The sequence below is a fragment of the Scyliorhinus torazame genome, chromosome 13, assembly GCF_047496885.1.
Source record: "Scyliorhinus torazame isolate Kashiwa2021f chromosome 13, sScyTor2.1, whole genome shotgun sequence".
Taxonomy (NCBI): Eukaryota; Metazoa; Chordata; class Chondrichthyes; order Carcharhiniformes; family Scyliorhinidae; genus Scyliorhinus; species Scyliorhinus torazame.
This window is the reverse complement of record NC_092719.1, coordinates 40857048-40872452: the sequence shown is the minus strand read 5'-3', so window position 1 is coordinate 40872452 and position 15405 is coordinate 40857048. Positions and strand designations below refer to the sequence as shown.

At 45.7% G+C, this 15405-nt stretch overlaps 1 protein-coding gene across 8 annotated transcripts in view; it reads left to right on the top strand.

Annotated features, from left to right (window-relative positions):
- The window catches only part of hdac10 (histone deacetylase 10), an 81888-nt gene that overhangs the window by 11274 nt on the left and 55209 nt on the right, over positions 1-15405 (top strand). For 6 of the 8 annotated variants that reach the window (XM_072471413.1, XM_072471417.1, XM_072471415.1 and 3 more), the window contains exons 2-5: positions 4621-4687; positions 7753-7887; positions 11036-11132; positions 15279-15376. In XM_072471413.1, coding sequence (XP_072327514.1) covers positions 4623-4687; positions 7753-7887; positions 11036-11132; positions 15279-15376 — 395 coding nt within the window. In that variant the 5' untranslated portion in view covers positions 4621-4622. Of the gene's footprint in view, positions 1-4620; positions 4688-7752; positions 7888-11033; positions 11133-12443; positions 12654-15278; positions 15377-15405 lie in introns of those variants that run through there. The other 2 variants (XM_072471418.1, XM_072471419.1) reach the window with 2 other exon arrangements.

The following is a 15405-nucleotide window of genomic DNA, read 5'->3' as shown; positions in this document are numbered from 1 at the left end:
GTGCAACTGGAGCTGGGAGAGGAGAGGGACCAACACCCGCTGTGGCAGCTGGATGTGGGACTGCTGGCAGATGAGGTGGTGTGTGGGAAGGTGAGGGGGTGCATCGAAAGGTACTTGGAGGCCAACGACAAGGGGGAGGTGGGGGTGGTATGGGAGGCGGTGATCAGGGGAGAGCTAATCTCCAGGGCTCATAGGGAGAAGACAGAGGGCATGGAAAGGGAGAGGTTAGTGGGGGAGATTTTAAGAGTGGACAGGAGATACGCAGAGGCCCCTGAGGAGAGATTACTAGGGGAAAGACGACGTCTCCAGACGGAGTTTGATCTGTTGACCACAGGGAAGGCAGAGGCACAGTGGAGGAAGGCGCAGGGGGCGACCTATGAGTATGGGGAAAAGGCTAGTCGGATGCTGACACACCAGCTCCGTAAGAGGATTGCAGCGAGGGAAATAGGGGGAGTCAAGGATGGAAGGGGAGCCACGGTGCGGAGTGCGACGAAAATAAACAAGGTATTCAAGGCCTTCTATGAGGAGCTGTACAGATCCCAGCCCCCAGCGGGGGAAGAGGGGATGAGACGATTCTTAGACCAACTGAGATTCCCGAGGGTGGAGGAGCAAGAGGTGGCTGGTTTGGGGGCACCAATTGGGTTGGAGGAGCTGAGCAAGGGTTTGGGGAGTATGCAGGCGGGGAAGGCCCCGGGACCGGACGGGTTCCCGGTGGAGTTCTACAGGAAGTACGTAGACCTGTTGGCCCCGCTACTAGTGAGGACCTTTAATGAGGCAAGAGAGGAGGGGACCCTGCCCCCGACAATGTCGGAAGCGACGATTTCTTTGATCCTAAAGCGGGACAAGGACCCACTGCATTGTGGATCGTACAGGCCGATCTCGCTCCTCAATGTGGATGCTAAGTTGCTGGCAAAAGTGCTGGCCACGAGGATCGAGGACTGTGTCCCGGGGGTGATCCACGAGGACCAGGCGGGATTTGTAAAGGGCAGGCAATTAAACACCAATGTGCGGCGGCTCTTAAACGTGATAATGATGCCATCGGAGGAGGGAGAGGCGGAGATAGTGGCAGCTATGGACACGGAGAAGGCCTTTGACCGAGTAGAGTGGGAGTACCTCTGGGAGGTGCTGCGTAGGTTTGGGTTCGGGGTAGGGTTTATCAGTTGGGTTAAGCTCCTTTACAGAGCCCCGGTGGCGAGTGTAGTGACGAACCGGCGGAGGTCGGAGTACTTTCGGCTGTACCGAGGGACGAGGCAGGGGTGCCCCCTGTCCCCCCTGTTGTTTGGATTGGTGATCGAACCCTTGGCCATGTCATTGAGGGAGTCTAAGAAATGGAGGGGGTGGTCCGAGGGGGAGAAGAGCATCGGGTGTCGCTTTATGCGGATGACCTATTGCTGTATGTGGCGGATCCAATGGAGGGGATGGTGGAGGTCATGCAGACTCTAGGGGAGTTTGGGGAGTTTTCGGGCTATAAGTTCAATGTAGGGAAGAGTGAGTTTTTTGTAGTACAGGCAGGGGACCAAGAAAGTGGGATAGGGGATTTATCGCTGAGGAGGGCGGAGGGGAGCTTTCGGTACCTGGGGATCCAGATAGCCAGGAGTTGGGGGGCCCTACATAAACTGAATCTGACGAGGTTGGTGGAGCAAATGGAGGAGGACATCAAAAGATGGGACATGTTACCGCTCTCGCTAGCGGGTAGAGTACAGTCGGTCAAAATGGTGGTCCTTCCGAGGTTTCTGTTTGTGTTTCAGTGCCTTCCCATCGTGATCACCAAGGCCTTTTTTAAGAGAGTAGGTATGAGTATTATGGGGTTTGTGTGGGCGAATAGGACCCCGAGGGTAAGGAGAGGGTTTCTGGAACGCAGTAGGGACCGAGGAGGGTTGACCCTGCCAAACCTAGGGAGCTACTCCTGGACAGCCAATGTGGCGATGATCCGCAAGTGGGTGATGGAGGGAGAGGGGGCGGCATGGAAGAGGGTGGAGATGGCGTCCTGTAAAGGAACGAGCCTGGGGGCATTGGTGACGGCACCGCTGCCGCTCTCGCCGTCAAAGTATACCACGAGCCTGGTGGTGGCGGCAACGCTAAGGATCTGGGGCCAGTGGAGACGGCACAGGGGTGCAATGAGAGCCTTGGTGTGGTCCCCGATCAGGGGTAACCACCGCTTTGTCACGGGGAGGATGGACGGGGGGTTTCAGAGCTGGCATCGGGCGGGAATTAGAAGAATGGGGGACCTGTTCATTGACGGGACGTTTGCGAGCCTAGGGGCACTGGAGGAGAAGTTTGAGATACCCCCGGGAAATGCTTTTAGATATATGCAGGTGAGGGCGTTTGTGAGGCGACAGGTGAGAAATTACCGTTGCTCCCGGCACAGGAAATTCAAGACAGGGTGATCTCGGGTGTGTGGGTCGGGGAGGGCAAGGTGTCGGCAATATACCAGGAGATGAAAGAAGAGGGGGAAGCGCTGGTAGAGGAGCTGAAGGGTAAATGGGAGGAGGAGCTGGGGGAGGAGATTGAGGAAGGTCTGTGGGCTGATGCCCTGGGTAGGGTTAACTCCTCCTCCTCGTGTGCCAGGCTCAGCCTGATACAATTTAAGGTGGTTCACAGAGTGCACCTGACGGGGGCGAGGTTGAGTAGGTTCTTTGGGGTAGAGGACAGATGCGGAAGGTGCTCAGGGAGCCCGGCGAACCATGTCCATATGGTTTGGTCATGCCCGGCACTGGAGGGGTTCTGGAGAGGAGTGGCGTGAGCAATATCTCAAGTGGTGAAAGTCCGGGTCAAGCCAAGCTGGGGGCTAGCAATATTTGGAGTAGTGGACAAGCCGGGAGTGCAGGAGGCGAAAGAGGCCGGCATTCCGGCGAAGGATCTTGCTAATGTGGAAGGAGGCGAAGCCCCACAGCGTGGAGGCCTGGATAAACGACATGGCTGGGTTCATAAAGCTGGAGAGGATTAAGTTTGCCTTGAGAGGGTCTGCGCAGGGGTTCTACAGGCGGTGGCAACCGTTCCTAGACTATCTCGCGGAGCGTTAGAGGAAGGTCGGTCAGCAGCAGCAACCTAGGGGGAGGGGGGGGGGGAATGGGGGCTTGCCTGGGAGGGTGGATGAGCAAGAGATAACATGAAGGATTGGGGAAACTGGCACGTGCGGGAGAGAGCCAGTGTACAAAGCTATGTAACATATCATTTTACCATGTATATAATCTTGCTTTGTGCGATTTCTTGTTATTTTGTTACGAGGAGGGGGGTTATTGTTTGTAAGGGTGTTTAAAAAACTTTAATAAATATATATTTTTCAAACAAGTTACAAAATTGAAATGGAACTTGATTTCAATTTTGTTGCTGCCATTTAATCTTATCTTTTGTTCAGAAAATGATGATGCTACAGCCTAATATAATTCAACAATTAACCATTCGCTAGTGTTTGGCCCAATCATATTAACAACAGTTTTCACAATAAAGCAACTTTCGATTGTCATAAGAAATTGAATTCAATCAATGTAACAGCATAAATAACCACCATAGCAACCACCTCCTAAATCTGGGGGCAGCATGGTAGCACAAGTGGATAGCACTGTGGCTTCACAGCGCCAGGGTCCCAGGTTTGATTCCCCACTGGCTCACTGCTTCTGCGGAGTCTGCACGTTCTCCCGATGACTGCGTGGGTTTCCTCCGGGTGCTCCGGTTTCCTCCCACAGTCCAAGACGTGCACGTTAGGTGGATTGGCCATGCTAAATTGCCCTTCGTGTCCAAAAAGGTTAGGAGGGGTCATTGGGTTACCTGGATAGGGTGGAAGTGAGGGCTTAAGTGGGTTGGTGCAGACTGACGGACCGAATGGCCTCCTTCTGCACTAGATGTTCTATATTCTCTTTGCAAGGTTGTTGCAAGGACTGGAAATTGCCGAATGGTTTTCCTCTGTGCTATAACCATTCTGCTAGGGGTTAAATTTACACATAGATATTTAGCTCCTCTTTGTCAGTCTTCTCTATGGATAACCGCTGCTGCACGATTCGGCTGATTATTTTCCGCTGACTTTATTCATAGGAGTACACTAGTGAGTCTTGGTCGACAAGATGATGGGCCAGTCAGAGGAATGTGTTTTCAACTAGACGTCCAGAGGGGACAGGGAGCAGGACAAGCTTAGCGATTCCAAGTTAGTTTGTTACTGGAAATTGGTTGCAAAGAGATTGCACAAGGTTCGACGAGATATGGGGAAAATGCGAGACATTTGTCAGTTGCTCTCTGCAGATGTTTAATGGCAAAATATTGCTGAAAGTTGCGAGTTGTTAAGGGGGCAGACCAGAGGAAGCCCACTGTATTTTATTTGAATTCTAGGTCAGAGTTGAACCAACCAGTGAAAAGGGCGGGAAAATAAAATAAAATGGGCGAATGAAAGAAGAAAAATGCAAAATATTTTTTTCCCTCAGTCCTAAATCGCTTTTTTGGAGACAGACAGAAGCACGGTTTTCCTTCCTCGACACTTGATCAGTTTAAAACAAAACCTTCAAAGGTGTGAATGCAGGAATTGAATGTCAAAAATCGCACTCCTCTAAGTTCAAACATGCCTTACATATTCTTCAAAGCTAAAATTGTTTTATTTTGGAAATAAGTAACACTTATTTGTTTCTTCAGTCATGGCTTTCAGAACAGGATTGATCTACGATGAACAAATGATGAACTACAACCTGCTGTGGGATTAGTATGTACTGTAATAGGTTATGTTATATTTCTAAATAAATTGATTATTTTGTTTCTAAAGGAGTGTTTAAAAATGTAAATGTTTAAAAATAATTAGCAATTCTTGAACTCTAACAAAGCAATTTAAATTTAAGCAGTTGACCACACCATTGCCCTCCAATGCATCTTTAAAAAAAAAAAAATATTTTATTGAGGTATTTGAAAATTTTTATAACAGTAACATAAACAATGACATTTACATGGTAAAATAAACATTCCCCCCCCCCCCCCCCCCAGCCCAATCTTCATGCGCCTCAAACATACAACGAGCTGGAATACTGCATCTGCTGACATTTAAATTTTCCCCGAGAAAGTCGACGAACGGCTGCCACCTCCGAGTGAACCCTAACATTGACCGTCTTAAGGTGAACTTTATTTTCTCGAGACTGAGAAACCCAGCCATGTCACTAACCCAGGTCTCTACACTCGGGGGCTTTGAGTCCCTCCACATTAACAAGCTCCGTCTCCGGGCTACCAGGGAGGCAAAGGCCAAGACGTCGACCTCTTTCACCCCCTGAACTCCCGGCTCTTCTGACACGCCAAAGATCGCTACCTTCGGACTCAGCACCACCCTTGTTTTTAGCACCGTGGACATTGCCTTAGCAAAACCCTGCCAAAACCCTCTAATCTTCGGGCATGCCCAAAACATTTGGACATGATTTGCTGGGCTTCCCGCGCACCTCACACACCTGTCCTCTACCCAAAAAACTTACTCATCCGGGCCACCGTCATGTGTGCCCGGTGGACTACCTTGAATTGTATCTGGCTAAGCCTGGCACATCATGAGGATGTATTAACCCTGCTTAGGGCATCCGCCCACAGACCCGCCTCTATCCTCCTAGCTCATCCTCCCACTTGCCCTTAAGCTCCTCCACCGGGGTTTCCTCCGCCTCCGAAAGCCCCTGGTAAATATCCGATACCTTCCCCTCTCGCACCTAGGTATTGGAAACTACTCTATCCTGTATCCCCCCGTGGCGGCAGCAGCGGAAAGGCTGGCATCTGCAAATACCTAAAACCATTCCCTGCTGGCAATTTAAATTTATCCTCCAAAGCTTTCAAGCTGGGAAAGCTCCCGTCTGTAAATAGGTCCCCTATCCTTCCAATTCCTGCCCTCTGCCAACTCCAGAACTTCCAATGCATCTTAAACATCACGCAACAGGATAGGACAGCACTTGTCTGGTTCTAATCTTATGAAAATATTGGTAGCCAGAGAATTACTTGCAGTGGCTTCTCTTCCTACTCCCACGTGATTACCCCTGGTTTTCCCCCAAGGTCCCCTCCTTTTTCCCATGGACATGGTTTCCCTTGGTATAAGCATGTGACAACACCCTTGCCTCACCACCACACCTCTTTACTAGTCAACTGTTGGTAAATTATCAGACTGCTTATCCAATATCCAAGACTGGATTAGCAGAAACTGACTGCCATTAAATATTGGGAAGACTTTTCATTTTTTAAAATCTGTTTCCTAACTTCTACCTTCATTCTGCCCCCTTGCATTTGGCTGAGATTACACCACACTATTTGCAACTGCAATATATTTGATCCTGAGATGAGGCCTCGCCCCCTCCCAACCTTTGTAATCTCTTCCAGCCTCTCAATTCGCAACCCTGAGATATCTACGTTCATCTTGACCATCTCTAATTTTAATTTTTCTAACAATGATCATGCCTCGAACTGCCTGGCCCCTAAACGTCTCTGCCTCTCTACCTTTCTTTTCATCTTTAAAGAAACTCCTCCGGCCCAATCTTTGACCGAGCTTTCGTTCTGCCCTAATACATCGTTCAGGTGTCTAATTTAGCTTTATAACAGCCTGTGACGTGCAGTGAGATGCTTTTATTACGCTTAAGGTGTTTAACAAATATAAGTTGTTGAAGACCCAGGCAAAAATGTTTCTAACATTCGTGATTATATCAGAAATGTATACATTTGGATGGTGTTTCTTTCAATAGTGACAAACTATACAAAAAATAATCTGACTCACTGAAGTTGTTTTTAAGATTAAAACGTGTGTACATTTTTAGCTGGCTGTCTAACAGTGCTGAGTGGTTTCTCTAACTGGGAAACAAATTAGGTGATCAGCCACCAAGTTGCTGTTGTATACTTAAAAAATTTTTTTTTAAATAAATTTAGAGTACCCAATTCTTTTTTTCCAATTAAGGGGCAATTTAGTGTGTTCAATCCACTTACCCTGCACATCTTTGGGTTGTGGGGGCGAAACCCACGCAAACACAGGGAGAATGTGCAAACTCCACACGGACAGTGACCCAGAGTCGGGATTGAACCTGGGACCTCGGTGCCGTGGGACTGCAGTGCTACCACTGTGCCACTGTGCTGCCCTATTGCTGTTGTATACTTAAGTTTTCTATCAATCAGCATTGATGATGGGAATTAAATCTAATATATTAAATTCTTGAGAAAGGAAGAAAAAAATGAAATCTAAATTAGGGCAACTGAGCAAGTACACAACTGGGCAGCAGGGTAGCATAGTGGTTAGCACTATGGCTTCACAGCACCAGGGTCCCAGATCCGATTCCCAGCTTGGGTCACTGTCTGTGTGGAGTCTGCATGTTCTCCTATGTCTGCGTGGATTTCCTCCGGATGCTCCGCTTTCCTCCCACAAGTCCCAAAAGACGTGCTGTTAGATAATTTGGACATTCTGAATTCTCCCTCAATGTACCCAAACAGGCGTCGGAATGTGGTGACTAGGGGATTTTCACAGTAACTTCATTGCAGTGTTAATGTAATCCTACTTGTGACAATTAAGATTATTATAAATATGATACCAATGAGTCTGAAATTATTTTTTAACTATTTCACTTTTTTTGTATTTATCTATCTATCAGAACAAAGTAAAGTTACTTCCAGATTGCCCAATTAACAAAACTAACCTTGCTTCTTTTGGCTAACACACTTACCATGACATTTGCAAAGAGAATTAAATTATGGGGTTCAGCGAGCAAATGGAGAACTTCTTGTGACCTATTTCAATAATCTTGGTAATAATCTCTTTTGGATCCATTTTAGCCCAGTTTGCAGTATTGAAAAACCAGAGCGACTGTCCACTTCCTATGAGAAACTGAAATACTATGGCCTTGTGGAAAGATGCATCCCACTACCTTATCGAGAAGCCATTGAAGAGGAAATTGCGTTGGTTCACAGGTTGTACCTAAATTTAAGCTCAAAGAGTGCAGCACGGTGGCGCAGTGGGTTAGTCCTGTTTCCTCACCGAGGTCCCAGGTTCGATCCCGGCTCTGGGTCACTGTCCGTGTGGAGTTTGCACATTCTCCCCGTGTCTGCGTGGGTTTCACCCCCACAACCCAAAGATGTGCAGGGTAGGTGGATTGGCCACTCTAAATTGCCCCTTAATTGGGAAAAATGAATTGGGTACTCTAAATTCAACAAAAAAAAATTTAAGCTCAAATGTTCTAAATTGTTGTGTGCGTGTCTCCCCCTCCCACCTTTTCTTTGAGTGAAAAGTTGGGAAACAGACGATCTCCTTTGTCTCTGTCAATTGTGCTACCATTTCTAAGGGTACCTGAGTTAACGTGTCAATTATTTCTCCCCATTTTGTTAAGGATAAACTGCAAGTTTCACATTTGCATTTCTCTCTCTAAGCTTTTTTAAAAAATTAATTTAAAATACCCAATTCTTTTTTTTCCCAATTAAGGGTCAATTTACTGTGGTCAATCCACCGACCCTGCGCATCTTTGGGTTGTGGGGGTGAGACCCACGCAGACATGGGGAGAGTGTGCAAACTCCACACGGACAGTGACCCAGGGTCTGGGTCGAACCTGGGTCCTCGGCGCCATGAGGCAGCAATGCTAACCATTGCCCCACCGTGCTGCCCCAATGTTTGATAGTTAACTGCAAGTCATCATCAACTGGTGCATTCACCATGCCAACTCCTCTACCAATCAGAGTCCACTTCCCAATCAATCAGCACTCTCTTCTTTTACAGTATAATTTGTTGTTTCCTTTTCATTTGGTATTCATGTGAATTGTCCTGATGGGTGCAAGAAGAAAAGCTTCGACCATGTCTCTTTTTTCAGTAATGCTCAGGTTTTTCATAGAATTTACAGTGCAGAAGGAGGCCATTCGGCCCATCAAGTCTGCACCGGCTCTTGGAAAGAGCACCCTACGCAAGGTCAACACCGCCACCCTATCCCCATAACCCAGTAACCCCACCCAACACTAAGGGCAATTTTTGGACACTAAGGGCAATTTATCATGGCCAATCCACCTAACCTGCACATCTTTGGACTGTGGGAGGAAACCGGAGCACCCGGAGGAAACCCACGCACACACGGGGAGGATGTACAGACTCCGCATAGACAGTGACCCGAGCCGGAATCGAACCTGGGACCCTGGAGCTGTGAAGCAATTGTGCTATCCACAAGGCTACCGTGCTGCCCTAAGACCAGCAAATCCAAATTGCACGTCACAAAAGAAAGTTTATTTAAGCAGGACATTTAATAATAATAATCTTTATTATTGTCACAAGTAGGCTTACATTAACACTGAAATTAAGTTACAGTGAAAATCCCCTAGTTGCCACACTCCGGCGCCTGTTCGGGTACACGAGGGAGAATTCAGAATGTGCAAATGATCTAACAGCATGTCTTTTTTGCCCTTGTGGGACGAAACCGGAGCATTGGAGGAAACCCACGCTGACATTGGGAGAACGTGCAGACTCCGCACAGACAGTGACCCAAGCCGGGAATCAAACCTATAAGTATCAGCCATGATTGAATGGCAGAGCAGACTCGATGGGCCGAGTGGTCTAATTCTGCTCCTGTGTCTTATGGAATTCTAAACCAAGCAGCTTTACTCTAATTGGTCAGTCAAGCTGTGTGGTTTAAATTTCAACAATGCTTGGCAGTTAACTGTCTGTTGCCATCAACTTTTTCATGAATTCAAGGAATGTGGGTTTCGCTGACTAGGCCAACATTCATTGCCCATTCCTACTTGCCCTTGAGAACTAGGGAGCTGCCTTCTTGAACCACGGCAGTCCCTGTAGTGCAGGTAAACCCACCATGCTGTTCAGGAGGGAGATCTAGGATTTTGACCCAGCGGCAGTGAAGGAACGGCAATATATTTCCAAGTCAGGATAGTGAGTACCTTGGTGGGGAACTTCCAGGTGGTGGTGTCCCCATGTATCTGCTCCCCCTGTCCTTTTAGTCATGGATTAGTAGTGGTCATGGGTTTGGAAGATGCTGTCTAAGGAGGCTTGATGAGTTCCAGTAGTGCATCTTGTAAATGGCACAATTGCTACTGTGCATTGGTGGTGGAAGGAGTGAATGTTTGTGGAAGAGATGCCAATCAACAGGACTGCCTGTCCTGGACAGTGTCCAGATTTTTGAGTGTTATTGGAGCTGCACTCAACCAGGCAATGGAGAATATTCCATTACACTTCTGCCTTGTGCTGTGTAGATGGTGGACATGCTTTGGGTAGGCAGGAGATGATTCCCAACCTCTGACCTGATTTTCTAGCCACAGTATTTGTATGGCTAATACAGTGAGTGTCTAGTCAATGGTACCCCCAGGATGTAGATAGTGGGGATTCAGTGATGGTAATGCCATTCAATGTCATGGGGTGATGGTTAGATTCTCTCTTGTTGAAGATGGTCATTATCTGGCACTTGTTTGGTGCAAATGGTACTTGTCAGTTGTGAGCTCAAGCTTGGGAGGGCAGCACGGTGGCACAGTGAGCTAGCACTGCGGCCTCAAGGCGCTGAGGTCCCTGGTTCGATCCCGGCTCTGGGTCACTGTCCATGTGGAGTTTGCACATTCTCCCCATGTTTGTGTGGGTTTCGACCCCACAACCCAAAAATGTGCAAGCTAGGTGAATTGGCCACGCTAAATTGCCCCTCAATTGGAAAAAATGAATTGGGTACTGTAAATTTATATTTAAAAAATGCTTGGTTTATGGTCCCGTCCTTGATGCATTTGGACATGGACTGCTTTGGTATCTGAGAAGTCGGAATTATGCATTCTCCATAACACTCCTCTAATAATAAGTGTCCACTTCCCAACCAATCAGTACTCTCCTCTCATACAGTACAAATTATTCCTCTTCCATTTGGTATTCTTGTAAATTGTCCTGATGAGTGCACAACAAAAGCTTTAAAAATAATATTGCTGTAGTAATTATTGCTAGGACATGTCTGCCTTGTCCATCCAGTTAAGTTCAGAAACTTCCCATTCTGATGTGGTCATTGCTACACCTAAGTACTACCCTGGATGTAATTTTTTAATTAGTTAAACTAATGTTTGAATGAGATCTATTAAAAGTCTTTTCTTTCTTTAGCTTGGATTACATAGAAGCTGTGAAATCTACTGCTTCTATGAATGTTGACGAGCTGAAGACTTTTTCACACAAATATGATGCTGTGTATTTTCACCCTGTAAGTAAAATTCCACTTTGTAACAAAAAATATTTTTCTTAATTTGTATTCAGTAAAAATCCTGTTTGTATTTATTTCACTGTGTCAGCTTTATTGCATTGGCTGCACTTTCACTTATGTTGGACTTGCTGTGTACAAGAACTCCATTCTAGGACTTGTCACATAATTTAGGCCAAGTCTTCCAACCTATTGCCTGCATTTTAGATCTGAGCCACAAACTTTGGTGATCAACCCAGAGCTCCTGTTCCTCTGGACAGTTTTGGTTGCTGTAACTTTAGATTTTTTAATACAGGACCAACAGATTAATGGAGATTGTTTTCTGCTGGATGTAAAAAGGATTGATTTAATCAAGATTGTATTCTCATTGGCAGAAACCTTAAAGGATATAAAGTATTTTAAAATGTGTAAATTCCTGATCTGGGTTTATACTTCAGAGCATTGAGGAGGTTTTGCTCTATCAGAGATGTTGTTTTGCAAATTCAATGCTATATGTCCAGGAGCTAAATTGAAAAAGCAACCTCAAAGGTAATCATCTTTGGATTATTACATAAACCATAAGCAAAATGGCATCAGATAATTAAGGTAAGAGAGGTAAAACATGGCTCAAAGATTAATGTTGGAGGAATGGGTTTCGATTCATGGGTACTGGGAAAGTGGGAGGTGTACTGTTGGGACAGTCTTCATCTGAATCATGCTGAGACAGTGTTCTGGCATGTCATGTAACTAGGGCTTTAAACTAAATTGTGGGGGCAAGATATCAAGTTCAGAAAGATGTGATAAATGGAGAAGATGTACTATTATGGTGCATAAACCCAAGAGTGCACTAGCAGATAAGACCAGTGGTTACAAAGAATAGTAAAAAGTCAGGACGAAAGGCTCTATATCTGAATTCATGTAGTATTCGTATCAAAGCAAATGAATTGACAGCGCAAATAGAAATAAATATGCGATAACCTCACATAGGCAACGGTCAGTGAGCTTTGCGCACAATTAGTGGGAGAGAACATATCCTGAGACACAGCCAGAGTGAGTGTGGGTATTGGGAATTTAGAGCACAGTGGGAATTCGGTGCAGAGAGAAAGGAGGTGCTCTTTTGCTATCTTTTTTGCTTTCAAACTTTTTAAATCTTAAGAGTGGCCTTGCCCTGCTACAGCAGTAGCGACTACAAGGGAGAGGGAGTGGGTACGGTTAGGTAAATATTTATTACTATTACCGCTTATAGTTTGTAAGTGTTATATTCCGTAGTAATGAGAACCAGGAAAGAAGTGCCCTAGAGTAACTGACATTATCTTTTTTTTTCCATAACTTTAGAGTACCCAATTCATTTTTACAATTAAGGGGCAATTTAACATGGCCAATCCACCTAGCCTGCATATCTTTTGGGTTGTGGATGCAAAACCCACGCAAACACAGGGAGAATGTGCAAACTCCACACGGACAGTGACCAAGAGATGGGATAGAATCTGGGACCTCAGTGATGTGAGGCAGCTGTGCTAACCACTATGCCATAGTGCTGCCCAGGTAACTGACATCTGATAATATGCATCTTCTAAAGGTTTAATTTAAAGGGGTAAATTATGGCAGGAGAGTACCAAGCCGTGTTGTGCTCCCCGTGCTCCATTTGGGAAGCCAGGCACATTTCCAGTGCCCTGGGCCAGCATGTGTGCAGGAAGTGTCTCTCGTTGCAATTCTTCGAAGCCCGGGTTTCAGAGCTGTAGTGGTGACCGGGGATACTGTGGAGCATCAGCAAAGCAGAGAATATCGTGGATAGCAAGGATAGAAAAGTGACCACACCGTGGGCTCATACTCCATAAGCAAGAAGCGAATGGGTGACCACCAGGCAGAACAAGTGGACGAGGCAGGTAGTACTGGAATCTCCTGTGTCTATTTCCCTGCAAAATAGTTGTACCGCTTTGGATACTGTTGAGGGTAATGGCCTCGGGGGAAAACAGCAACTGCCAATATTGTTGCACCATGGTTGGCTCTGCTTCATAGGGGAGGAGTAAAATGTGTGGGAATGTAACAGTTATGTGGGATTCAATTGTACAGGGAATCGATTCTGTGGCTGAAAATGAGACTCCAGGATGGTATATTTCTTCTGTGGTGCTTGAGTCAAGAATGTGTCAGGGCAGCTGCAAGACATTCTGGAGGGTGAGGGTGAACAGCCAGTCGTCACGGTACAGATTGGTACAAACGACATAGGTAAACAAACGGATGAGCTCCTAAAAGATGAATATAGGGAGTTAGGAAGTAAGTTGAAAAGTAGGACCTCAAAGGTACTGATCTCAGGATTACTACCAGTGCCATAATCTAGTGAGAGTAGAAATAGCAGGATGTATCGGATGAATATGTGGCTGGAATGATGGTACAAGAGGAAGGGTTTCAGATGCCTCGGACATTGGGACCGGTTCTGGGAATGGTGGAGCCGGTATGAACTGGACAGGTTGTACCTAGGCAGGACTAGGATGTCCTAGGGCGAATGTTTGCTAGTGTGGTTGGGGATGGTTTAAACTAGCCTGGCAGGGAGATGGGAGCCTGAGCAGGATGACAAGAGAAAAAGAAATGGGGACAGTATGAAAAGAAATAATAAAAATTATCTTTATTATTGTTACAAGTAGGCTTACATTAACACTGCAATTAAGTTACTGTGAAAAGGCCCTAGTCGCCACACTCTTGACGCCTGTTTGGGTACACCGAGGGAAATTTCAGAATGTCCAAAAGAACAATAAAATGCAAAAACAGTAGACTGGGTAATCCAGGGCGAGAGGCAAAAGGGGCCACAGTACAAAAAAAAGTTAGGATGATTAATAATGGCAAAAAGGCAAGCCTAACTGCTTTGTTTCTTAATGCACAAAGCATTTGGAATAAGGGAGACAAACTGACAGCACAAATCGCAGTAAATGGATATGATTTCATAGCCATTATGGAGACATGGTTACAAGGAGATCAAAACTGGGAACTTAATATTCAGGGATATTTAACCTTTCGGAAAGATGGGAGGGAAGGAAAAGGTGTGGGGTAGCACTATTAATAAACTTAGATGAAATGAGAACAGTGTGAGAGATGATCTGGACTCGGATAATGTGGAGTCCACCTGGGTGGAGATAATAAACAGCAAGGGAAAGACGACATTGGTAGAAGTAGTGTATAGACCCCCAAACAGTAGCCACACTTTCGGCAAGGTTATAAATCAACAAATGATAGGAGCATGTAAAAAGAATAGAGCAATAATTATGGGTGACTTTAATCTTCATGTTGCTTTGAGTCAATCAAGTTGGTAAGGATAGCTATGACATCAAATTCATAGTGTTTTCAAGATAGTTCCCTCTAGCAATGTGTTCTGGAGTCAACCAGGGGACAGTCTATCTTGGATCTGGTAATGGGTAATAGGTTAAGTAAGTGGGGGGGGAAAGTTGGCAAATGGTGTACAATGTGAGAAAATGTGGAATTCATTTTGGAAGGGAGAACAAAAGAGCAGAGTATTATTTAAATAGAGAAAAACTGCAAGAAGCTGCAACACAAAGGGACTTGGGGCACTTGTGCATGAAACACAGAAAGCTAGCACACAGCTGCAGCAAGTAATTAGGAACACTAATGGAATGTTGGCTCTTATTTCAAGGGGGTTGGAGCATAACTATGATGTGGAGCTGCCGGCGTTGCACTGGGGTGGACACATTAAGAAGTCTTACAACACCAGGTTAAAGTCCAATAAGTTTGTTTTGAATCACTAGGTTTCGGAGCGCAGATCCTTCATCAGGTGAATCCAGTGGTTAGCACTGCTGCCTCACGGGCAGAGGACCCGGGTTCGATCCCGACCCCGGGTCACTGCCCGTGTAGAGTATGTACACTCTCCCCATGTCTGCATGGGTCCCACTCCAACAACCCAAAAGATGCGCAGGGTAGGTGGATTGGCCATGCGAAATTGCCCCTTAATTGGAAAAAATAATTGGGTACTCTAAATTTATATTTTTTTAAAAATAGATAATGTTTGAGAATCTATCGACTCGATAAACTGTTAAAGACCAATATGAATTAATTGTGAATAAAGTTCTTTGTGAATTAATTGCTGGCAGAGTTTTCATTATTTTGGTTCTGTACTGTGTTGGCTTTATTGCTATTTTGATCAAAGTCAAATTTTTGTTTTAGAATTCATATCACTGTGCCAAAGTGGCTCTGGGAGCAAGTCTACAACTTGTTGATGCAGTGATGTTGGGTGAAGTGCAAAATGGGATGGCATTGGTCAGGTACAGGATAATTTTATATTTACACAGTT